Source organism: Apostichopus japonicus, chromosome 8 (assembly GCF_037975245.1).
Source record: "Apostichopus japonicus isolate 1M-3 chromosome 8, ASM3797524v1, whole genome shotgun sequence".
Taxonomy (NCBI): domain Eukaryota; kingdom Metazoa; phylum Echinodermata; class Holothuroidea; order Aspidochirotida; family Stichopodidae; genus Apostichopus; species Apostichopus japonicus.
The window spans coordinates 42,435,449-42,463,112 of NC_092568.1; the positions used below are offsets into that span (position 1 = coordinate 42,435,449).

Sequence of the window (27,664 nt, forward strand, 5' to 3'; positions counted from 1 at the left end):
TTTTCATTACGTGGTCTACTTTCTACCATTATGCCTACCAGCAGTTCACCAGCACTTGACTATTGCACAATCTGTAATGACCATATGTGAACTCCAAACAGCATACAGTGCCGTACAACGAATACCGATCTTTTAAAGATTATAGTCGGGAGGTCTTTTGCAAAATCCGTAACGTACACCCTCCCCTGCATTAACGTGGAACGATTTCCTTCTTCGTGGATTTGCTCCGGAGAGCAGTTCTGTGACAGTGTGAGTGTGACGCCTAGTTAAGTGTTACTGTTACTGTTAGGCTACAGAAGCCTAACGTTAGGATGGCATCGCACAGCCTAGCCAAGACCCTTACACATAGAAGTACAGTGACATAACAGGTTGGCTTAGGTTGAATTTTTGCCAGCACACTGCAAATGTGTAGCTTGTAAGTGTGTAGAGTCTCACTGTGGATTTGCCAACCCTACAAGTTTATTTCATTAACTACTCTCAAACGGTCCATTATTATAAGACCTGGGCTGGGCCTAGGCTAGGCCTATAAGGGTTTCAGTTGTTTTCCGCATACGTTACTTTCCGCTGATTACTTTCCGCTGAAAAAATTCTTCTGCGGAAAACACTTTTTTTTGCACTTTCCTGTATACTATATTTTTCCGCAATTTTAGGATACCAAATTCAGGCAGGATGATTAAAATAACATGAGAAAGTATCAAAGAACGTTGAAAAAGGATGATTAGACTGAATTCATGTCAGAAAAGTTAAGCTGCTTGTAATATAGAGGAGGCTTGGGGTGTGTAATTAGGGATTATTAAAGAAGTATGAGGCGGTCGGCCGATAAAAGGGCAAAGGGACGCCCGCGTTATGAAGGATTGACTATCTAATAAAGTATTAAAACTGCAGTCCGCGTAATGATAGTTTAACAAAAAAGTTGTAAAAGGTGGTATCTTTGATTTTCGCTGGATATGGCTGTATAAGTAAGGGCTGTTTTAATAACCGAACACGCATTTTGCACCACCTTTCTTACGAGTTACATCTAAAATCATGGCCGATTTATCCTGTTACAGTTAAATCCTATCTTCTCCATCTTCCTAAATCATTCCATGTGCCTAATCAATTCAGTAAGTTATTCTGTTCCTCAAAAAAAAAACGTTACTTTCCGCTGAAAAAAACGTTGTTTTCCGCTGACAAATTCGTTTGCGGAAAACACCGTTTTGTTTCATGGAAAGTAACGTGTGCGGAAAATAACGGTACCCGCCTATAAGTATAAGTTACATACATGATACAGTACAGGTTGAGGAACATAGCATGTTATTGTTACAGATAACTAATTATTTATAGCAAAGCTAGGCCTAACCTACACTACAGTTAGGCCTAGATAGGCTATGGCTATGCTAACAAGTGTAGGCCTAGGGCTGTGGGAATTAAAATTTGAAGACTAACATTTACTGCATGCTTCAAAGGCAAAATACATTGGCTAGGCTCATAAACCAATATCTTGCCTTTGAAAATTTTATACATGTTCAGATGCAAATCTTCACTTTCATTCCCATGGCCTGCCTAACTTACGGTATTACGGCCATGTCACAATGAATGTCTGTGGGAGAATATAATTGAATGGAATGTTGGAGCAAATGTTTTCAAATTGTGTCTGTAGGTATGGTAGTGTATAGTCACTTTGAGTGTCCCCTAAATTCAGGTAATGTAATAGGCCTATACATGGGTAGCTGTACTGAATTATGCCACAGTTGCTGTGTGTAAAAGTCAGATTGTCATCAGTTTTCCAAATGCAATTTTAGCCCATACAATCAATTTATATAGACATAGTGCAAAAGGAAAAGTCAATTTGTATTCTGAGGCATTGACAAGAATTATTTCACCGATATATTAGAATTACACCAGGATTGTTAGCTCAGTGGTTTACGTCGGTGCCTTTCAATCATATGGCCCAGATTTTGGGTCACTCCAAGATAAATGTATGTCGTCCAGTTACAGAGTTGTTGACAATAAACATTTCATAATCATGGATGTTAAATATGAATCTAAGAGACTAACTTCAGTCAGCTTGCGGCTTTGATAAGCCAGTGATGGCTTCTTCACGAGTTCCTGCCTGCGGGAGGATCTAAAATACACCATGAAATACAACACATGCATGAAGTCAGGAAAATGTTTCCTAACTTTAACTGTTTTGACTAAATAACAAACTGTATCAATCTGAATCTGGTGGATTCTGATCAAAGTATTGATGAAATTACGTAGTTGAAGGATAAAACTAAACCACGGGCTATTCAAAGGTACTGTATCATTCATTACATTAAACCTTTCAAAACAAGTTTGCTCGCTTAGAATTCAAAGAAACAATAAGCAGTCCTACAAGCAGGAAAGTACCACATATATACTTTTAAGAGAGAGGTTTTCTCTAGTGAAACACAATGGTATTGTGTATGGTAACCAATGGTAACCTATGGTTACAACAAACCATTGTACAAAAAACACAGGTTGTAGGCTTTTATGCACCATTTGTTTCAAGTAATCCGTAGCAATTGCTATGATTGTTCAAACATGAACAAACAAATTGTTGAAGTTCAATCAAGCATAGATCTGTCATCTGCATGAAAAGTAAGGTGTATTAAATCACAAACTTTATATAGTTTCAATTTTTAGTGTGAAAATCAATTTGCTAACTGTTGGACTATTCACTATTCCGCAATTTGAAGACACATCTCTTCCGTCAAGCTTTTCCCGATTCATAGATTTCTTTTTTGTGTGTGTCCTTTTGTCCTTGTGCGCTCTGATTTCTTCAGAAGATTTGCACCTTATAAGTACCATTTATTATTATTATTATTATTAACAGTAACTCAAATTAAATTAACAAAATTATATACTTTCATCAAAGGGGCTTTATGAAAATGTGAGAAAATGCACACCTACCTTAGCTAATTGATTGAATTATCTAGCAAACATTCTGAAATGAAGCTTGAATGGAACTTGACAACTGGTATAATGACCATAGCCTACATTAGGCTGAGCTAAATGAAATGGGACACCAGTGCTAGGAGTAATTACTGTATGTAACATAGTAGTTAGGAATTTGCCTTTCAAAATTCTAGCAAAATCCTATATTCTGGTTGCTATGGTTAAGTTTATAACATTGATATAGGTAACAGAATTTAATGAAGCAGTGTTTCTCTACTAGTCTAATGAAACATCCTAGCTATACCATCTTAGCAATTCCAACAACTATTTCCAATAACATGTATTGAAGATGTATTGAAGGGCAGTTTTACCATCCCAGAGAACTGGCATTTCTCTGTGCTTGCCCTTAACAACAATATCTAAACTGCAGTACATTTTAAGAACGTTTTGACTTTTACTTAACATACATTTATTTCCTTCAAAGGTCCTCAAAGAGCAGAAATTTACAACTGAAGGCAAATTTTGACAACTTGTTTTCAAGATGGTTCTCGCAGATCTAGGAAGAAAAATTACATCAGCCTTGAAGAGTTTGAGCAATGCTACTATCATAGATGAAGATGTAAGTTAAATATATACCACAGTAATAAACTACTTTGAAAATTACATCTTGAATGGAGAGACAATGATACCTTTGCTGATTCGTTAAATATACTTTGATTGCCTTCTCTAGGGCTCTGTTAATAGTCACGATACTAATATAAAAGTGACACTCCATTTATGTAGGTAAGTTGTCTGAAATATTGTTATGTACTCTGGAAGGCTAGAATGGGATTTTGGAAACATGACCCAGAAATAGAGGCCCTAGAAATAATTTGGATCTCTGTGACCATGTTTGTAATGTTCAAAAGTTTTAGGGCTTGTACTAAGTTTCAGATGTCATTTTCTCTCAATCTGTAAATCAGATATATGCTTTGGTGAAGTGTTGTGTTATATTTTTCTGATTATTTATCAATAACATGAAAAAAAGCTGTAGTATTCTTGTTAGTACAAGTAAATATAATGAATACTAGCCTAAACTGCTAGGAAACAAGTGAGGTGAACTTGGTACAGTGTGGCATTTACAAAGTAGCACAAGATATTTCTTACTTCAAAACTTCAAGGCCATCAGCAAATGATAATAGTTGTAAACACAATATTACACTTATGATGGGTTTTGTTTTATTCTATCGATGTGATCTCTAGGGCTTGGGTCTTGTTTTATTCTATTGATGTGATCCTAGGGCTATGTACATATTTGCTCTTTCCTGTCAAAACTTAAATTTGTTTCCTTTTCTCAGGTACTAAACTCTATGTTGAATGAGATTTGTAGGGCCTTACTAGAAGCAGATGTCAACATAAAGCTGGTCAAGAAACTCAAGGAAAATGTTAAGTCTGTTATTGACTTTGAGGAGATGGCTGCCGGACTTAACAAGAGGAAGATGATCCAGACTGCTGTATTCAAAGAACTTGTCAAGGTTTGCTTTCGATCTCTTCTTTGCTTTTGATATCATCAATGCTTCTGAGATTGTCACTGACTTCTCTTGTACATGATATCATCAATGCTTCTGAGATTGTCACTGATTTCTCTTGTACATGATATCATCAATGCTGCTGAGATTGTCACTGATTTCTCTTGTACATGATATCATCAATGCTTCTGAGATTGTCACTGATTTCGCTTGTACATGATATCATCAATGCTGCTGATATGTTACTGATTACTGTTGTACATGATATCATCAGGGTCAATCCATGCCAAATCAACAGTGGCCTCCACGTCGACCCTCTCAGAATCGCCTGAAATTGATATGGTGTCTTGCAATATGTCTCAAAGGATGAAATTGGGCAAAAAAAAAATTTATAAAATTTTCGTTGCTAGGATACGGCCCCGCCTAGCAACCAAATCCAGATTGCATTTTAAGAGCCCTTAATTTGTGTCAAGTTTGGAGGCATTTTTTGCATAAATGTTCAGTATTTTATGTCTAATATTGCAGATATTGTGGAAGACATGTGGCCAGTCTTCGAATTTAGCTAATTTTGAGGAAAATTTACGGTCTAAATTTTTCGTAACAAGTAATTAAAATGGCAGAAAATGAGATAGGGGTCTTTTCTGGCCCTACTTTGAGTGTGCTCTATATTCCCAAGCAGAGGCATGTTTGAGTTTTAATTTCCATAGGATCCTTGTCCAGTGGTAGTTGTACAGGAAAAGTGCAAAAAAAAAGTCAAGCGGGTCGTACGTTTTACGAACAGCGCCCTCAAACTTAAGAAATCTCACTTCTGGCCCTAATTGTTGGTCCATTTTGGGCCTGTGGGTATTTTTTTTTTTTTTTTTAAATAGCATTTTTCAGGAGCGTATTGACCCTATTTTTAAAAACTCAAGTCAAAAAGTTGTGTATTTTGTGTTATCTACTCAAATTTACGACTCGAAAATTGCGAAAATCGCTTCGTTCATACGTATGAAAATGCTTGCACAAGCCGATTTGAGTAATTCAAATGACAACAACTTCTTAGCATTAGCATACAGGTGCTTAACAATTAGGAGGATGGTCCACTAGCATAAGGACTACAAATAAACTGCATTTTCAGGGTCATATGCCCAACGATGCCTGTGAACAGCGCCCTCAAACATCACATTTTACCAATATTTTGGGCTATTTTGGGCATTTCAAGGTCAAATTTGGTCACAATTAAAAGTTTTATTTTCGGTTTTTAATACAAAATTAGTAAGATATGTATAGTTATGATGCAAAGAATGAGCTAAAACATCTTTTATATTAGTTATTAATGCTCTGATGAGCAGCTTAAAGTGGCATATGAGAGTTACATCAGCTCTACAGAAACATGCTTGCGAGGGCAAACAGTGGTAACATTGTATCTTCATTCAAAGATATGTTAAACAATATTAGAAATTATTGAAATGTATTTATTAAAAGTGTTCCGTCTAATACTCTTTGACACCCTCTCACCCCCACCCCCCCCCCCAACAACCTCCCCATAGTGCACTATGCAGATTTGTATACATACTGTATGTATACAAATGTGACTGACTTTTACACACATATATAGTGCACACTGTACGCACTGGTTCACAATTTTCTATTCTGATATAGGGTTGGGTTGAGGATGTGGGTGGGAAGGGTGGGTTACATGCATACAGACAATTTGAAGCAGAAGATTACCATACCAAATAATTCAGTATACATTGAATGCATGTTTATGCAGTCTCTATGCAGTAAAAGTCAGTCACATACTGTGTGTATACAAATCTGCATAGTGCACTATGGGGAGGGTGCTGGGGGGGGGGGAGGGATTCAAACAGTATTAGACAGAACACTTTTAATAAATACATTTCAATAATTTCTAATGTTGTTTAACATCTCCTTGAATGAAGATACAATGTTACCACTGTTTGCCCTCGCAAGCATGTTTCTGTAGAGCTGATGTAACTCTCATACGCCACTTTAAGCTGCTCATCAGAGCATTAATAACTAATATAAAAGATGTTTTAGCTCATTCTTTGCATCATAACTATACATATCTTACTAATTTTGTATTAAAAACCAAAAAAAAAACTTTTAATTGTGACCAAATTTGACCTTGAAATGCCCAAAATAGCCCAAAATATTGGTAAAATGTGATGTTTGAGGGCGCTGTTCACAGGCATCGTTGGGCATATGACCCTGAAAATGCAGTTTATTTGTAGTCCTTATGCTAGTGGACCACCCTCCTAATTGTTAAGCACCTGTATCCTAATGCTAAGAAGTTGTTGTCATTTGAATTACTCAAATCGGCTTGTGCAAGCATTTTCATACATATGAACGAAGCGATTTTCGCAATTTTCGAGTCGTAAATTTGAGTAGATAACACAAAATACACAACTTTTTGACTTGAGTTTTTAAAAATAGGGTCAATACGCTCCTGAAAAATGCTATTTAAAAAAAAAAAAAAAAATACCCACAGGCCCAAAATGGACCAACAATTAGGGCCAGAAGTGAGATTTCTTAAGTTTGAGGGCGCTGTTCGTAAAACGTACGACCCGCTTGACTTTTTTTTTGCACTTTTCCTGTACAACTACCACTGGACAAGGATCCTATGGAAATTAAAACTCAAACATGCCTCTGCTTGTGAATATAGAGCACACTCAAAGTAGGGCCAGAAAAGACCCCTATCTCATTTTCTGCCATTTTAATTACTTGTTACGAAAAATTTAGACCGTAAATTTTCCTCAAAATTAGCTAAATTCGAAGACTGGCCACATGTCTTCCACAATATCTGCAATATTAGACATAAAATACTGAACATTTATGCAAAAAATGCCTCCAAACTTGACACAAATTAAGGGCTCTTAAAATGCAATCTGGATTTGGTTGCTAGGCGGGGCCGTATCCTAGCAACGAAAATTTTATAAATTTTTTTTTTGCCCAATTTCATCTTTTGAGACATATGGCAAGACACCATATTAATTTCAGGCGATTCTGAGAGGGTCGACGTGGAATCGACCCAAAAATGTGTTGATTTGGCATGGATTGACCCATCAATGCTTGTGAGATTGTCACTGATTTCTCTCGTACCTGATATCATCAATGCTGCTGATATTATTACTGATTTATCTTCATTCTGGCTAACCTTCAATGACTGTATTTCTGAACCTGTTTAATCTTATCATGGTATAAGACTATTTTACTGTGCATTGTCTTTGAGGTGCATTTACACATACACATTAATACCTCACAAACTTGAATAGTGTGAACCACAATGGCTCATAGTTTTGAAGTAAAACAAGCTGGGTTTTAGTGGTTTTGTTACGTTTTCAGTTTGCTCATGTTGCGATGTAACCAAACTTGGGGAAACAAGTTCTTCTGTTTGCCTAATGATTAGATAATAGAATATCAGTCAGCGCTGGGTTATCTGGTTGGTAGGATACCAGGTAACCAGTGTTTAAAATAGAAACTCATGATTGCAACCCACACAACTTACTGTACATATTAAATACTAATAATAATAGACTATCAGTCAGCTCTGGGTTATCTGGTTGGTAGGATACCAGGTAACCAGTGTTTAATATAGAAACTCATGATTGCAACCCAAACAACTTACTGTACATATTATTTACTACTAGCCTAATTATTAGATAATAAACTCTCAGTCAGCTGTGGGTTATCTGGTTGGTAGGATACCAGGTAACCAGTGTTTAATGTAGAAACTCATGATTGCAATCCACACAACTTCCATATGATTTACTAGCCTCCATTACAAGATAGTTTCTGTTAAATTCTCCTGAAGTCATTAAAAGTACATTGCTTTTAGTTGGGTTATTGTGATCTAATTGAATATTCAAATCTGTATCTGCTTGTAGAATTGTTTGGCATAAAATTAACAGTTTCAGACTCAAAGTGGTCAATTGATATTGTCAACAAAACTTCTATGAATTCAGTTAAATTGCTATTTGTTCCAAGGAATGGATATTGATAAACATGATATTGACATAGATTATATTTGCTATATATATGGTCATGATGTTGGTCCATGTTTCTCTTACCTATCAAGTTCTGAACTCTTCCTCTCCAGTTTAGATAATGCATGTTGGAAAGTGTTTAATGTACTTTGGAGCAAGTTTGGGCTGTTTAAGTGAATTTTTGATGATTAGAAAAGGTTGATAAGCTTGCAAGGAAGACATAAATGCTAGTGACACAGGGATAAGATTGATAAACCATTAATAATTGATTAAGTGGTACCATATAGTAAGGAATAAGTAAAGAGAAGAATCCAGTCTATGAATAACAGATTCAAATCCTATCGTACAATTACCTTATCATCAGCTTCATGCTTATCAGATCATAATATTTTCACTATAGCTTTGACATGTTCATTTCTCTTCCAATAACTGTTGGGTTCTATTTATTTTCAGCTTGTAGACCCTGGTGTGAAGGCATGGACACCAGTCAAAGGACAGCCTAATGTTGTCATGTTCGTTGGTTTGCAAGGAAGTGGGAAAACAACAACTTGCACAAAGGTAAATATTTAAAGGAAGGCAGTGTGAGTGCTAAAGCTGATAAGATAAATTTCTGAAGAAAAAGAATCTTACTCATCTAAGGCTGTAAGCTTCCTAGTGCTCTTTGATACAAGTCACTACAAGGAGTAGTTTTTCCTGAGAATGTTACTACAGGAACTTGTTACTAGAAACACTCCTAACATTAAGATAAAATAAATTGAGTTGATTGACAGAACAGATGAGTGGTAAAGTGATAAATATCTTAATATTACCGGTGGTCCTTTTCTGATTTTGCATTTCCTCTGCAATTGTTCATCCAGTGCTAGTGAGAATTAACTATGTTTAATAGCTAATAGAGAAGGCATCACCTAGGTGACTTAATGTTCATCACTGTATTCATTGTCTATGTTCTTCTTTATCCAGCTTGCCTATTACTACCAGAAGAAAGGATGGAAGGCCTGTTTGATCTGTGCAGACACATTCAGAGCAGGTAATATCAATGTAATGACTTCATGCCTGCAATGTGCAGACACATTCAGAGCAGGTAATATCAATGTAATAACATCATGCCTGCAATGTGCAGACACATTCAGAGCAGGTAATATCAATGTAATAACATCATGCCTGCAATGTGCAGACACATTCAGAGCAGGTAATATCAATGTAATAACATCATGCCTGCAATGTGCAGACACATTCAGAGCAGGTAATATCAATGTAATGACATCATGCCTGCAATGTGCAGACACATTCAGAGCAGGTAATATTAATGTAATGACTTCATACCTACAATGTGCAGACACATTCAGAGCAGGTAATATCAATGTAATGACATCATGCCTGCAATGTGCAGACACATTCAGGGAAGGTAATATCAATGTAATGACATCATGCCTGCAATGTGCAGACACATTCAGAGCAGGTAATATCAATGTAATGACATCATGCCTGCAATGTGCAGACACATTCAGAGCAGGTAATATTAATGTAATGACTTCATACCTACAATGTGTAGACACATTCAGAGCAGGTAATATCAATGTAATGACATCATGCCTGCAATGTGCAGACACATTCAGGGAAGGTAATATCAATGTAATGACTTCATACCTACAATGTGTAGACACATTCAGAGCAGGTAATATCAATGTAATGACATCATGCCTGCAATGTGCAGACACATTCAGAGCAGGTAATATTAATGTAATGACTTCATACCTACAATGTGTAGACACATTCAGAGCAGGTAATATCAATGTAATGACATCATGTCTGCAATGTGCAGACACATTCAGAGCAGGTAATATCAATGTAATTAATTCATGCCTGCAATGTGCAGACACATTCAGAGCAGGTAATATCAATGTAATGACATCATGCCTGCAATGTGCAGACACATTCAGAGCAGGTAATATCAATGTAATGACATCATACCTGCAATGTGCAGACACATTCAGAGCAGGTAATATCAATGTAATGACATCATGCCTGCAATGTGCAGACACATTCAGGGAAGGTAATATCAATGTAATGACTTCATACCTACAATGTGTAGACACATTCAGAGCAGGTAATATCAATGTAATGACATCATGCCTGCAATGTGCAGACACATTCAGAGCAGGTAATATCAATGTAATGACATCATGCCTGCAATGTGCAGACACATTCAGAGCAGGTAATATCAATGTAATGACATCATACCTGCAATGTGCAGACACATTCAGATCAGGTAATATCAATGTAATGACTTCATACCTACAATGTGTAGACACATTCAGAGCAGGTAATATCAATGTAATGACATCATGCCTGCAATGTGCAGACACATTCAGGGAAGGTAATATCAATGTAATGACTTCATACCTACAATGTGTAGACACATTCAGAGCAGGTAATATCAATGTAATGACATCATGCCTGCAATGTGCAGACACATTCAGAGCAGGTAATATTAATGTAATGACTTCATACCTACAATGTGTAGACACATTCAGAGCAGGTAATATCAATGTAATGACATCATGCCTGCAATGTGCAGACACATTCAGAGCAGGTAATATCAATGTAATGACATCATACCTGCAATGTACAGACACATTCAGGGAAGGTAATATCAATGTAATGACATCATGCCTGCAATGTGTAGACACATTCAGAGCAGGTAATATCAATGTAATGACTTCATACCTACAATGTGTAGACACATTCAGAGCAGGTAATATCAATGTAATAACATCATGCCTGCAATGTACAGACACATTCAGAGCAGGTAATATCAATGTAATGACTTCATGCCTGCAATGTGCAGACACATTCAGAGCAGGTAATATCAATGTAATGACATCATACCTGCAATGTGCAGACACATTCAGAGCAGGTAATATCAATGTAATGACATCATGCCTGCAATGTGCAGACACATTCAGGGAAGGTAATATCAATGTAATGACATCATGCCTGCAATGTGCAGACACATTCAGAGCAGGTAATATCAATGTAATGACATCATACCTGCAATGTACAGACACATTCAGAGCAGGTAATATCAATGTAATGACTTCATGCCTGCAATGTACAGACACATTCAGAGCAGGTAATATCAATGTAATGACTTCATGCCTGCAATGTACAGACACATTCACAGCAGGTAATATCAATGTAATGACCTCATGCCTGCAATGTGCAGACACATTCAGAGCAGGTAATATCAATGTAATGACATCATGCCTGCAATGTACAGACACATTCAGAGCAGGTAATATCAATGTAATGACATCATACCTGCAATGTGCAGACACATTCAGAGCAGGTAATATCAATGTAATGACATCATGCCTGCAATGTGCAGACACATTCAGAGCAGGTAATATCAATGTAATGACATCATGCCTGCAATGTACAGACACATTCAGAGCAGGTAATATCAATGTAATGACATCATGCCTGCAATGTGCAGACACATTCAGGGAAGGTAATATCAATGTAATGACATCATACCTGCAATGTGCAGACACATTCAGAGCAGGTAATATCAATGTAATGACATCATGCCTGCAATGTACAGACACATTCAGGGAAGGTAATATCAATGTAATGACATCATGCCTGCAATGTGTAGACACATTCAGAGCAGGTAATATCAATGTAATGACTTCATACCTACAATGTGTAGACACATTCAGAGCAGGTAATATCAATGTAATGACATCATGCCTGCAATGTACAGACACATTCAGGGAAGGTAATATCAATGTAATGACATCATGCCTGCAATGTGTAGACACATTCAGAGCAGGTAATATCAATGTAATGACATCATGCCTGCAATGTGCAGACACATTCAGAGCAGGTAATATTAATGTAATGACTTCATACCTGCAATGTGCAGACACATTCAGAGCAGGTAATATCAATGTAATGACATCATGCCTGCAATGTGCAGACACATTCAGGGAAGGTAATATCAATGTACTTATTTTGCCCCAAGCTTACCTGTCTCCTCACAACCTTAGCACCACATTCTACCGTCCTGGTGACCTTTTAGCACTGCCCTTCCTTCTCATCCTACCATTCAAAGTGTCATACGTGTATTTTCTTCATATACACATTTTGAAGGCATCAATAGCCTGTACTCTGGGGTTTGATCAGTTTATACATGTACACATTCAAGGCAACAACATCCCATACTCTGAGGTTTGAGCAGTTGATACAAACATCCATGTAAGGTATCAACATCCCATACTCTGGGGTTTTAGCTGTTTATACATGAACACATTTAAGGTACAACACCCCATACTCTGGGGTTTGTGCTATACATATACACATTTAAGGTATAACAGCCCATACTCTGTGTTATTTTAATTTTAGTAGTTGCTGTTGATCTCATCAGGTGCATTTGATCAGCTGAAGCAGAATGCAGCCAAAGCTAGGATACCTTTCTTTGGCAGTTATACTGAGGATAATCCAGTCATATTAGCGATGGACGGTGTTGACAAATTCAAAGCTGAGGGATTTGAGATTATCATTGTAGATACAAGTGGAAGACACAAACAGGAAGATTCATTGTTTGAGGAGATGTTGCAAGTGTCTAATGCAGTCGTGAGTATAAACCTCTCTCACTATCTATCTTTCTGTCTCTGGTATTAACCCAAGGAAGTTAGATCAACTTGTCTAATGCAGTCGTGAGTATAAACCTCTCTCACTAGATATCTTCCTGTCTCTGGTATCTTCTCAAGGAAGTTAGATCAACTTTGTGTGTTCAGTCAAGATTTTAACACCAAAGTTTCTCTTTTCCCAGGGTTGAGTGGGTTTAAATTTTGTTAATATAAGTAAATAATACAGTCTAGCATGGATCAATTGTTTGTTTTAGTATAGGGCATGGATAAAGTGTTTGTTTTTGTATAGGGCATGGATACAGTGTTTGTTTTAGTATAGGGCATGGATAAAGTGTTTGTTTTTGTATAGGGCATGGATACAGTGTTTGTTTTTGTATAGGGCATGGATACAGTGTTTGTTTTAGTATAGGGCATGGATAAAGTGTTTGTTTTAGTATAGGGCATGTATAAAGTGGTTTTTTTTTTACATGGGGAATGAATGAATTATCTGGGTTTTTTTTACATCTTACAGTATATGTATACATTGTTTGTTCTGTCGTATAACTCTGATAGAGTACTGTATTTTCCTTTGGATATGCCAAGCAGCAACTGATCTTGTTGTATGCCACTGATCATATTTATTCCATGCTGATGATGTATGCAGCAGGTTATTTTGAATCAGCGATTTTCATATTTTATGAGAAATTAAGCTACAAAGACAAGTAATCCCATGAGACACATTTGATAGTCTTGTAACTATTCTATTAATTTTCTTGCTTTGATTTCCTAGAATCCAGATAACATTGTGTTTGTTATGGATGCATCCATAGGACAAGCATGTGAATCTCAGGCAAGGGCCTTCAAAGAACAGGTTGATGTTGCTTCAGTCATCATCACAAAACTAGATGGACATTCCAAAGGTGGTGGCGCCCTCAGTGCGTGAGTAGTCAGCAGTATTGACAAACTTATATAAGAACACGTCGGTGCAATTGCCTTTAAAACTGATCTAATAAACACATTGGAGCCTGAAAACTAGACGAAACCAATAAACTAAAATAGAAAATTCTTGATAATCTTTCTGTCAGAGTGTCTGTAAATTAACAGCCTGAGAAAGGAACTACAAACTGGTCAATCTGATTGAGAAGTTTTGTAGTTACTACTCCCTCATTTCTTGAATTGTTGTAGTCACTACTCCCTCATTTTCTTGTGTTTTTGTAGTAACCGCTCCCTCATTTCTCATGTTTTTGTAGTCACTACTCCCTCATTTCTCCTGTTTTTGTAGTCACTACTCCCTCATTTCTCATGTTTTTGTAGTCACTACTATCTCATTTCTTGCGTTTTAATAGTTACTACTCACTCATTTCTTGTGTTTTAATAGTTACTACTCCCTCATTGCTCATGTTTTTGTAGTCACTACTCCCTCATTTCTCCTGTTTTTGTAGTCACTACTCGCTCATTTCTTGTGTTTTTATAGTCACTACTCCCTAATTTTCTTGTGTTTTTGTAGTAACCGCTCCCTCATTTCTCATGTTTTTGTAGTCACTACTCCCTCATTTCTCCTGTTTTTGTAGTCACTACTCCCTCATTTCTCATGTTTTTGTAGTCACTACTCCCTCATTTCTCCTGTTTTTGTAGTCACTACTCCCTCATTGCTCATGTTTTTGTAGTCACTACTCCCTCATTTCTCATGTTTTTGTAGTCACTACTCCCTCATTTCTCCTGTTTTTGTAGTCACTACTCCCTCATTTCTCCTGTTTTTGTAGTCACTACTCCCTCATTTCTCATGTTTTTGTAGTCACTACTCTCTCATTTCTTGCGTTTTAATAGTTACTACTCACTCATTTCTTGCGTTTTAATAGTTACTACTCCCTCATTGCTCATGTTTTTGTAGTCACTACTCCCTCATTTCTCATGTTTTTGTAGTCACTACTCCCTCATTTCTCATGTTTTTGTAGTCACTACTCCCTCATTTTCTTGTGTTTTTGTAGTAACCGCTCCCTCATTTCTCCTGTTTTTGTAGTCACTACTCCCTCATTTCTCCTGTTTTTGTAGTCACTACTCCCTCATTTCTCATGTTTTGTAGTCACTACTCCCTCATTTCTCATGTTTTGTAGTCACTACTCCCTCATTTCTCATGTTTTTGTAGTCACTACTCCCTCATTTCTCATGTTTTTGTAGTCACTACTCCCTCATTTTCTTGTGTTTTTGTAGTAACCGCTCCCTCATTTCTCCTGTTTTTGTAGTCACTACTCCCTCATTTCTCCTGTTTTTGTAGTCACTACTCCCTCATTTCTCATGTTTTGTAGTCACTACTCTCTCATTTCTCATGTTTTTGTAGTCACTACTCCCTCATTTCTCCTGTTTTTGTAGTCACTACTCCCTCATTTCTCATGTTTTTGTAGTCAGTACTCTCTCATTTCTTGCGTTTTAATAGTTACTACTCACTCATTTCTTGTGTTTTAATAGTTACTACTCCCTCATTGCTCATGTTTTTGTAGTCACTACTCCCTCATTTCTCCTGTTTTTGTAGTCACCACTCACTCATTTCTCGTGTTTTTGTAAATTGATCAGAGATGATGATTGTCAAGTTTAACTTTTAATAGAATGATAGAGTTTGAAGAGGCAGGAATAGTTTCATACATTGCCTAATTAAGATATGTAATTTAGAGTGATGTAGCTATGAATGTGATCGGCCTTAAACATCTAAGGTAGTTGTATATTTGTGTACTGCCTCCTTGTGACATGAAGCCAACATGTTTCCTTGATTCACGTCATTGTTTTATGTCCATCTTTCATGTAGGGTGGCAGCTACTAAAAGTCCTGTAATCTTCATAGGTACAGGTGAACACACAGATGACTTTGAACAGTTCAAAACAAAACCGTTTATCAGCAAACTGTTGGGTAAGTGTGTGGACTCTCTCTGTTACTATTAATAACTGGAATCTGTATTACCTGTGAGCACTTAAAATATAAGTAAAATTAATGTTCCCCCAAAACAACTGAATATTTATGAGGTTACACAATGGGCTTATAGTGGGTACTAGAATAAGAGATTTCATGCAAAATGTGCTCTAATGTTGAGTTTTTAATCAAATCATTAGTGGTAATTCTATGAATACCATACAAGATGAATCAAGCTTCTTCCAATCTGCAAGAAACCCACAATAAATGATATGTTAAAGTGGTGTAACTAACTCTGCATTCATATCTTCCAATCTGCAAGAAACCCACAATAATGATGTGTAATATGTAATATGTGATATCAATAATGATGTGTAAATAAGTCAACATTCATATCTTCCAATCTGCAAGAAACCCACAATAATGATGTGTTAAAAGGGTGTTACTAACTCTGCAGTTATATTTACCTAATTTTGTGTGTCTGGTAAAGTATGTAGTGGTATGACGATGACCCCTGTGAAGGTTGTAGGTAAAACAAACAGTACTTGAGCATAGCAGCAAGCTGACCAAGTGAAGAACTATCAGGAATGATTCACATATTGAATTAAAATGCATTGGCTACAAACACTGAAAGTATCTATGTGGTTACATTACTGGAATGATGGATGGATTCAATGTTTTTGTTTCTACAGGAATGGGAGACATTGAAGGTCTGATTGATAAGGTCAATGAACTCAACCTGGACAATAATGAAGAACTCATCAACAAGCTCAAACATGGTCAGTAACCTCCCACCCCCACCTGTCTACCCACCCCATACCCACCTGTCTGTCACTGAATACGAACAATGTTATCGACCTGTCTGTCACTGAATACGAACAATGTTATCCACCTGTCTGTCACTGAATACGAACAATGTTATCCACCTGTCTGTCACTGAATACGAACAATGTTATCGACCTGTCTGTCACTGAATACGAACAATGTTATCGACCTGTCTGTCACTGAATACGAACAATGTTGTCGACCTGTCTGTCACTGAATACGAACAATGTTGTCGACCTGTCTGTCACTGAATACGAACAATGTTGTCGACCTGTCTGTCACTGAATACGAACAATGTTGTCGACCTGTCTGTCACTGAACATGAACAATGTTGTCGACCTGTCTGTCACTGAACATGAACAATGTTGTCGACCTGTCTGTCACTGAATACGAACAATGGTATCGACCTGTCTGTCACTGAATACGAACAATGGTATCGACCTGTCTGTCACTGAATACGAACAATGGTATCGACCTGTCTGTCACTGAACACGAACAATGTTATCCACCTGTCTGTCACCGAATACGAACAATGTTATCCACCTGTCTGTCACTGAACACGAACAATGTTATCCACCTGTCCGTCACTTAACACGAACAATGTTATCCACCTGTCCGTCACTTAACACGAACAATGTTATCCACCTGTCCGTCCCTGAACGTGAACAATGTTATCCACCTGTCTGTCACTGAATACGAACAATGGTATCCACCTGTCTGTCACTGAATACGAACAATGGTATCCACCTGTCTGTCACTGAATACGAACAATGGTATCCACCTGTCTGTCACTGAATATGAACAATGGTATCCACCTGTCTGTCACTGAATACGAACAATGGTATCCACCTGTCTGTCACTGAATACGAACAATGGTATCGACCTGTCTGTCACTGAATACGAACAATGGTATCCACCTGTCTGTCACTGAACACGAACAATGTTATCCACCTGTCTGTCACTGAATACGAACAATGTTATCCACCTGTCCGTCACTGAACACGAACAATGTTATCCACCTGTCCGTCACTGAACACGAACAATGTTATCCACCTGTCCGTCACTGAACACGAACAATGTTATCCACCTGTCCGTCACTTAACGTGAACAATGTTATCCACCTGTCCGTCACTGAACGTGAACAATGTTATCCACCTGTCCGTCACTGAACGTGAACAATGTTATCCACCTGTCCGTCACTTAACGTGAACAATGTTATCCACCTGTCCGTCACTGAACGTGAACAATGTTATCCACCTGTCCGTCACTGAACGTGAACAATGTTATCCACCTGTCCGTCACTGAACGTGAACAATGTTATCCACCTGTCCGTCACTGAATGGAACAATGTTATCCACCTGTCCGTCACTGAACGTGAACAATGTTATCCACCTGTCTGTCACTGAGTATGAACAATGTTATCGACCTGTCTGTCACTGAATGTGAACAATGTTATCGACCTGTCTGTCACTGAATGTGAACAATGTTATCGACCTGTCTGTCACTGAGTATGAACAATGTTATCGACCTGTCTGTCACTGAATGTGAACAATGTTATCGACCTGTCTGTCACTGAATGTGAACAATGTTATCGACCTGTCTGTCACTGAATGTGAACAATGTTATCAACCTGTCTGTCACTGAATGTGAACAATGTTATCGACCTGTCTGTCACTGAATATGAACAATGTTATCGACCTGTCTGTCACTGAATATGAACAATGTTATCGACCTGTCTGTCACTGAATATGAACAATGTTATCGACCTGTCTGTCACTGAATATGAACAATGTTATCGACCTGTCTGTCACTGAATATGAACAATTTTTCTTTTGGTTTGATTCACAGGTGAATTTACATTACGTGACATGTATGAACAATTTCAGAACATTATGAAGATGGGCCCATTCAGTCAAATCATGGTGAGTTATTATCATTTCATGAATGTTACATACCTAATGTGTATCATACATGTAACATTATTCCTTAATAAGGGTTAGTGAGGTGATGTTTTTTAATATTATCTTCATATGTTGAAGTCAAGACAGAGGATAAAGTATGATAGGAGTAATGAGAACTTGTACTTACAGAGGCTATCATTTCATTACTCAAAGTAAATGCAGAGTTGTTTCACATTGTTAGTTTTACTACAAATAAAATGAACCATTGTGGAGATGTATCAGACTTTAACATATCTGTACTGTTTATTGACTTCAGGGTTTGATACCTGGGTTTAGCTCTGACTTTATGACTAAAGGAAGTGAGCAGGAGTCTATGGCAAGGCTGAAGAAACTCATGACTATCATGGACAGTATGAACGATGAAGGTAATGCTCACTTTAAAGTATCATCTTGGGTTGGATTTGGTCAATTTGACATTGCAAGTTGATCAATAAAATCCCATACCAATGTAAGCCGTGCATTTGATTAGTCAATGTAAATCTTTTCAATGGTTAGTTTCAATTAGAAAATGAATTTAAAATGTTTCTATTTGATTGTGATTAATCTCAACAGTTTCCAGGTGATTAAAAACTGAGTTCTAGCTGAATGAATTATCGCTTGTTATCCTACACTTGGTGAAAAAATCTAGGAGTGTCTCCACTTGATCAATGGAATTCTGCTTTGAGAAATTCTTGAAAGGTTTACATATTATTGCTGAATAAATCCACAGAGCTGCTTTATATTATACTTTGAGTTTTTTTGAGAGCTTGTTCTGTTGATTCATGATAATTACATACACTGATAATATCAAGAAATTGCAATGCATTTGGTGACCTCAATCTTGACTTGACTAGGTCATGTAAATTATAGTCATCTAATTTTGAAGTGTTAATTCTTCTCATTTCATAGAGTTGGATAATCGGGAAGGTGCTAAAATATTTGTCCGTGGCCCTGGTAGAGTACAGAGGGTAGCCAGGGGTGCTGGCGTGTCTGTCAAGGAGGTACAAGAACTGCTCCAACAATACCAGAAGTTTGCACAGATGGTAAAGAAGATGGGAGGCATTAAAGGGCTGTTTAAAGGTAGAGACATTAGCAACTCAATCGACAATGCCAAATATCACAATATTAAAATAACTAGATACAATATCTATATATTGGCCATCCAGTTGAAGTATCTAAAAGATGGGTGTTATGTTACAATATCTATATATTGGCCATCCAGTTGAAGTATCTAAAAGATGGGTGTTATGTTACAATATCTATATATTGGCCATCCACAGCAAGTATCTAAAAGATGGGTGTTATGTTACAATATCTATATATTGGCCATCCACAGCAAGTATCTAAAAGATGGGTGTTATGTTACAATATCTATATATTGGCCATCCAGTTGAAGTATCTAAAAGATGGGTGTTATGTTACAATATCTATATATTGGCCATCCACAGCAAGTATCTAAAAGATGGGTGTTATGTTACAATATCTATATATTGGCCATCCAGTTGAAGTATCTAAAAGATGGGTGTTGTGTTACAATATCTCTATATTGGCCATCCACAGCAAGTATCTAAAAGATGGATGTGTTGTTACAATATCTATATATTGGCCATCCAGTTGAAGTATCTAAAAGATGGGTGTTATGTTACAATATCTATATATTGGCCATCCACAGCAAGTATCTAAAAGATGGGTGTTATGTTACAATATCTATATATTGGCCATCCACAGCAAGTATCTAAAAGATGGATGTTGTGTTACAATATCTATATATTGGCCATCCAGTTGAAGTATCTAAAAGATGGGTGTTATGTTACAATATCTATATATTAGCTGTCAAGAGCAAGTATCTAAAAGATGGGTGTTATGTTACAATATCTATATATTGGCCATCCACAGCAAGTATCTAAAAGATGGGTGTTATGTTACAATATCTATATATTGGCCATCCACAGCAAGTATCTAAAAGATGGGTGTTATGTTACAATATCTATATATTGGCCATCCACAGCAAGTATCTAAAAGATGGGTGTTATGTTACAATATCTATATATTGGCCATCCAGTTGAAGTATCTAAAAGATGGGTGTTGTGTTACAATATCTATATATTGGCCATCCAGAGCAAGTATCTAAAAGATGGGTGTTATGTTACAATATCTATATATTGGCCATCCAGAGCAAGTATCTAAAAGATGGGTGTTATGTTACAATATCTATATATTGGCCATCCACAGCAAGTATCTAAAAGATGGGTGTTATGTTACAATATCTATATATTGGCCATCCAGTTGAAGTATCTAAAAGATGGGTGTTATGTTACAATATCTATATATTGGCCATCCACAGCAAGTATCTAAAAGATGGGTGTTATGTTACAATATCTATATATTGGCCATCCAGTTGAAGTATCTAAAAGATGGGTGTTATGTTACAATATCTATATATTGGCCATCCAGTTGAAGTATCTAAAAGATGGGTGTTATGTTACAATATCTATATATTGGCCATCCACAGCAAGTATCTAAAAGATGGGTGTTATGTTACAATATCTATATATTGGCCATCCAGTTGAAGTATCTAAAAGATGGGTGTTATGTTACAATATCTATATATTGGCCATCCAGTTGAAGTATCTAAAAGATGGGTGTTATGTTACAATATCTATATATTGGCCATCCAGAGCAAGTATCTAAAAGATGGGTGTTGTGTTACAATATCTATATATTGGCCATCCACAGCAAGTATCTAAAAGATGGGTGTTATGTTACAATATCTATATATTGGCCATCCAGTTGAAGTATCTAAAAGATGGGTGTTATGTTACAATATCTATATATTGGCCATCCAGTTGAAGTATCTAAAAGATGGGTGTTATGTTACAATATCTATATATTGGCCATCCAGTTGAAGTATCTAAAAGATGGGTGTTATGTTACAATATCTATATATTAGCCATCCACAGCAAGTATCTAAAAGATGGGTGTTATGTTACAATATCTATATATTGGCCATCCAGAGCAAGTATCTAAAAGATGGGTGTTGTGTTACAATATCTATATATTGGCCATCCACAGCAAGTATCTAAAAGATGGGTGTTATGTTACAATATCTATATATTGGCCATCCAGTTGAAGTATCTAAAAGATGGGTGTTATGTTACAATATCTATATATTGGCCATCCAGTTGAAGTATCTAAAAGATGGGTGTTATGTTACAATATCTATATATTGGCCATCCACAGCAAGTATCTAAAAGATGGGTGTTATGTTACAATATCTATATATTGGCCATCCACAGCAAGTATCTAAAAGATGGGTGTTATGTTACAATATCTATATATTGGCCATCCACAGCAAGTATCTAAAAGATGGGTGTTATGTTACAATATCTATATATTGGCCATCCACAGCAAGTATCTAAAAGATGGGTGTTGTGTTACAATATCTATATATTGGCCATCCAGAGCAAGTATCTAAAAGATGGGTGTTATGTTACAATATCTATATATTGGCCATCCAGTTGAAGTATCTAAAAGATGGGTGTTATGTTACAATATCTATATATTGGCCATCCAGTTGAAGTATCTAAAAGATGGGTGTTATGTTACAATATCTATATATTGGCCATCCAGTTGAAGTATCTAAAAGATGGGTGTTATGTTACAATATCTATATATTGGCCATCCACAGCAAGTATCTAAAAGATGGGTGTTATGTTACAATATCTATATATTGGCCATCCAGTTGAAGTATCTAAAAGATGGGTGTTATGTTACAATATCTATATATTGGCCATCCACAGCAAGTATCTAAAAGATGGGTGTTATGTTACAATATCTATATATTGGCCATCCAGTTGAAGTATCTAAAAGATGGGTGTTATGTTACAATATCTATATATTGGCCATCCAGTTGAAGTATCTAAAAGATGGGTGTTACGTTACAATATCTATATATTGGCCATCCACAGCAAGTATCTAAAAGATGGGTGTTATGTTACAATATCTATATATTGGCCATCCACAGCAAGTATCTAAAAGATGGGTGTTATGTTACAATATCTATATATTGGCCATCCACAGCAAGTATCTAAAAGATGGGTGTTATGTTACAATATCTATATATTGGCCATCCACAGCAAGTATCTAAAAGATAGGTGTTATGTTACAATATCTATATATTGGCCATCCACAGCAAGTATCTACAAGATGGGTGTTGTGTTACAATATCTATATATTGGCCATCCAGAGCAAGTATCTAAAAGATGGGTGTTATGTTACAATATCTATATATTGGCCATCCAGTTGAAGTATCTAAAAGATATGTTTTTTGTTGGTACATATGTGTGTTTTAACTGCAGTGAAACATTCTTCATCTCATTTTCAGTGTTTTCCTATAATCATGTCTTTTTCTTTCCATTGAAGGTGGTGATATGTCGAAAAATGTCAACCCCGCCCAGATGCAGAAACTGAATCAGTCGATAGCTCGTGCAATGGATCCAAGAGTTCTCCATCAACTCGGGGGCATGAATGGACTACAAAACATGATGAAACAGTTTCAGCAAGGAGCAGGGGGTGGCATGGGTGGCATGATGGGTGGAGGAGGAAATAAATGAGGGTCATCAAAGGGTATAACTGAGGAACAATTGGGATAGATCTCTCCAAGTTGTACCCAAGAGAGAAGAAACTTTTGTGATCATGATGAAGATTTTAGAGATGGAATATATCTGGTAATTGGGAGTAAAACAGAATATTACTGTCTCCTCTCTAGAGATGTAGGAGGTTGACATTACACTGGTTGTAGAAACACAGAATCCTGGTTTTCAGTTCAAATATGTACTCATTATATGACCAGCTGCTAATTACTTCCTGTTCTCTATGGCAGTGAAAATTACTCCTGAAAGAGATCAATTTACTTCTAACTTCATTGGTGATCAAAGCTTTGAAATGTTTCTACCATGGAGTTGTAATAGTTGGAGCCCTCCAAATGATTCTTGATGTAATAGGTGAAAACCTTAGTTAAACTGAGGTTTATGCTATACTGGAGTTTTGTCTTCAAACTCAAGAGATGTTATTTGCAAGAGTGGTAAATAAAGCTTTGCCAATATTTCTTATAGGAAGCAATAAAATTATTTATATTAACTTAAAAATTCATCTCAAATGTCTGGGTCAATTTGTGACAAGTCACATGAAAATGATGGCTGAAAAATATCAAGCTGATGATGACCAAAGCTTGAATATTAGAAAGTTCACTAAATGGACATTTATGTTGTGCATGCTTAGTGGATTGGCTGTTTTGTCTGAAATTGATTTAATTGCTTGTCATTTTAAAGTTTTGGGTAAATAAGACACAATACACAAGTATTTCTATTAGTATTTAAATATAATGATTGCTATTTCATCGCAGACCTATTTGCAACATTTAGGTTTCTAATTCCTTCTGTAGACCCTGCTAGGTAAAACTATCTCCTTTCCCAATAATCAGGGGCGGTTTGGCCTACCAGCTGGAACAGATGTATTGTTCGTTCTGAGATACTAAAAGCATCACCAGGTTGAGAGGCTAGTGACTTCATCTTGGCCCCAAATATGCTGCTTGTTCAAGGCATCAGCAGATCAGATCATTGAACCGGTAGAAAACAATGCCAGTCTGCCCTTGCCAATAGTTATTTAGGGGCATGTATGAAGTAAATGGTAAAATGTATGAAGTAAATGGTAACAAGGGGGAGGGGAGTGTAGTATGCCCCTGCCAATAGTAATTTAGGGGCATGTACGAAGTAAATGGTAAAATGTATGAAGTAAATGGTAACAAGGGGGAGGGGAGGGGAGGGCAGTCTGCCCCTGCCAATGGTAATTTAGGGGCATGTATGAAGTAAATGGTAAAATGTATGAAGTAAATGGTAACAAGGGGAAGGGGGGGTAGGGCAGTATGCCCCTGCCAATAGTAATTTAGGGGCATGTATGAAGTAAATGGTAAAATGTATGAAGTAAATGGTAACAAGGGGGGGGGGGAGGGCAGTATGCCCCTGCCAATAGTAATTTAGGGCATGTATGAAGTAAATGGTAAAATGTATGAAGTAAATGGTAACAAGGGGGAGGGGAGGGCAGTCTGCCCCTGCCAATAGTAATTTAGGGGCATGTATGAAGTAAATGGTAAAATGTATGAAGTAAATGGTAAAATGTATGAAGTAAATGGTAACAAGGGGGAGGGGAGGGCAGTCTGCCCCTGCCAATAGTAATTTAGGGGCATGTATGAAGTAAATGGTAAAATGTATGAAGTAAATGGTAAAATGTATGAAGTAAATGGTAACAATGGGGGGGGGGGAGGGCAGTATGCCCCTGCCAATAGTAATTTAGGGGCATGTATGAAGTAAATGGTAAAATGTATGAAGTAAATGGTAACAAGGAGGGGGTGGGGCTGGTTACAATGTCCAGGTATTGTTTTTTTTGTTTGGGGGTTTTGCATTCAGCAGTTACATCATCTGCATTGCTTGAAATACTACTATACAAGCCTTTGATTTGTTTGTTATTCTTCTTTTGTGTAATGTGTAATGCAATACAAAGCTGTGGGTGCCATTTATACAAATTGTCATTGTCACTGCCAAACCATGTTTGAACTGAGCCTATTAAGTAGTTTAGAGTGAAGATGTTTGGATAGGATAAGAAACTTCTGTAAGCTTACTATCCGATCTGCCACCTACTGCTTTACCAGGAGTCTCCAAGTTTTTGAGGCAATATCACGCTCTCCCTACATCATGTGCTAAATTTGAGCTTGCAGCTTATGTTTATGCAGCTTATGTTTATGAGGTGGGAATGGAAAAATATCAAGTTTGACAGGAAATGCCATTGTCATTGTGTTCTGCAGATGGAAAATTAATGCCAGTGGTGTGCACAGGTTTTCAAAGGTGAGGGGGGGCGGGCTGTGGGTGGGGGTATTCTTTTAGGTACAGTTATCCACCTGGATAATGGTAGTACAAAGTAGGGGGAGCCCCTGCAGTCATTGCAGCAGGGGTCTTGGTTTAATAAAACATTTTTATAAGTTTAGGAGTCAAATGGTGCTTTCTGAGGCATAGTTTGACTGATTTTGCTGATAAATGCATGCAGTAGTAATATAAATTGCCCGACTGAACTGATGGGAAGTAGGGAACATGATGGCTAGGGACATTGGATATTACTGCAGAGTATGGCTAGGGACAGTGGATATTACTGCAGAATATGTGATTGCATAAACCAGTAGCATTGAAGAATATAAATGATGACAAATCATTTTGATTGTTATTCAACACTTTAATACTCTACACCGCCACCTCAATTGACATTAGGCCTTTGTTCCTGTTTTTGTTATTCTAAGATCCCAAATTAAATACATTTCCTTCTTGGTTAAACATGTTCCAGTTTTTAAGATAATCACATCTATTCACTATATAACCGTAACAAACAAATAAACATAAGAACAAAACAAATATCATTAGAAAAAAATCATTCAAATTGTCACAAAATTGTATGGTAGTTTGAAAGAATAAAGGGTATTATAATCTACCATACACAATAGAAATATAACAAAATATGTAACTGTCATCACTGCCAGAAACAATTAATGAAGATTTGCATGAAGTCAAGACCTTTATCTTAAGAACCTATTCAAAAAGAGAAACCTTGAATATTAATTTATTTTAAAGAGTTCATAATTCAAATATCTCATTAAAAAACAACTGATTTTAATTCCCTGATAGATAAGACAAAACAAAAGAACATCAAAAACATACTGGATGTGTCAGACATAACTAAAATAGGAAACATTATTGTTCACTATGCACTGAGAGGAGTAGTAAGCTAAGATACATCACTGCACAATCACACCTGGGGTAGCACCCCAGACAGACAACCCAAATAAGAAACATAATTATGGTGGCACCGCTAAGGTGGCAACAGTAACCTGCAGCATAGAGTGACTTTCATAAAAGATTAACCATGTTCATAATGACAATGGATGTGACCTCTCTCTTGCCATTTCAAGTCATTGGAAACCAACCACAGAACTTGCACAGTGGTACTTTGCATATTATAAGCACCATTACCTCTCCATTTGCCCTAACACCCCCTCATTTTCAAACTTTAACAGGTATGAAAAGCTTTCCCCAAATAACCATGGCCTCAACAATAAGGCTCAGAATTATAAGTATGCAGGAGAGTTCATGAGAGATTAGTACAATTACCAGCAGGTCAATGAAGATATGATAGGGTTGAGCGATAGAGAGGGAGGGCCCATTCTAACTGATGGTGGTGCACTGCAACAGACAAACCAGCTCTCAGACAGAGACTGTAGCATAATACAATCTCAATTGCTTTTCTTGCCTAACAAATCTTAATCATTTTTATTTTTCTAAGAAAGAAGGCCAACTTTCTGTACAAGAAACTTGATTCACTGTATTATTCGAACTATAAGTCACTTTGACCATAGAGGGCGGTAGAGAAGGACCTGTAATCAAGAGCACCAGGGATGGCATCAGGGCCACTGTATGGGGCCATTCGTTCTATGCAGTACTCGGCTTGATCAGGTGGCAACTCCCTGCGAAGCTCATCAGCCGTGATGTAAGACTAAAATGAAAATAAAAACAATGATTACTGATATATGGAATGCACAAACACAGGTCATCCAACAGATATATATGGAATGCACAAACACAGGTCATCCAACAGATCTATATGGAATGCACAAACACAGGTCATCCAACAGATATATATGGAATGCACAAACACAGGTCATCCAACAGATATATATGGAATGCACAAACACAGGTCATCCAACAGATCTATATGGAATGCACAAACACAGGTCATCCAACAGATCTATATGGAATGCACAAACACAGGTCATCCAACAGATATATATGGAATGCACAAACACAGGTCATCCAACAGATCTATATGGAATGCACAAACACAGGTCATCCAACAGATATATATGGAATGCACAA

General features: G+C 37.0%; 2 protein-coding genes across 4 annotated transcripts in view; one reads left to right on the forward strand and one right to left on the reverse strand.

Annotated features, from left to right (window-relative positions):
- On the forward strand, positions 1–26,132 carry LOC139972099 (signal recognition particle subunit SRP54-like). Its single transcript, XM_071979032.1, has 13 exons — positions 1–249; positions 3,383–3,517; positions 4,236–4,412; positions 8,846–8,950; positions 9,353–9,419; positions 12,822–13,030; positions 13,817–13,965; positions 15,827–15,927; positions 16,620–16,706; positions 18,601–18,674; positions 18,970–19,078; positions 19,602–19,772; positions 23,115–26,132. The coding sequence occupies exons 2-13, from the start codon at positions 3,440–3,442 to the stop codon at positions 23,303–23,305; spliced, it is 1,518 nt and encodes a 505-aa protein (XP_071835133.1). The 5' UTR covers positions 1–249; positions 3,383–3,439; the 3' UTR covers positions 23,306–26,132.
- LOC139972093 (alpha-actinin-like) overlaps positions 25,953–27,664 on the reverse strand; it is an 81,641-nt gene continuing 79,929 nt past the window's right edge. For all 3 annotated transcript variants that reach the window (XM_071979017.1, XM_071979018.1, XM_071979019.1), the window contains exon 21: positions 25,953–27,284. In XM_071979017.1, the coding sequence (XP_071835118.1) occupies positions 27,126–27,284 (159 nt within the window). In that variant the 3' untranslated portion in view covers positions 25,953–27,125. The remainder of the gene's footprint in view (positions 27,285–27,664) is intronic.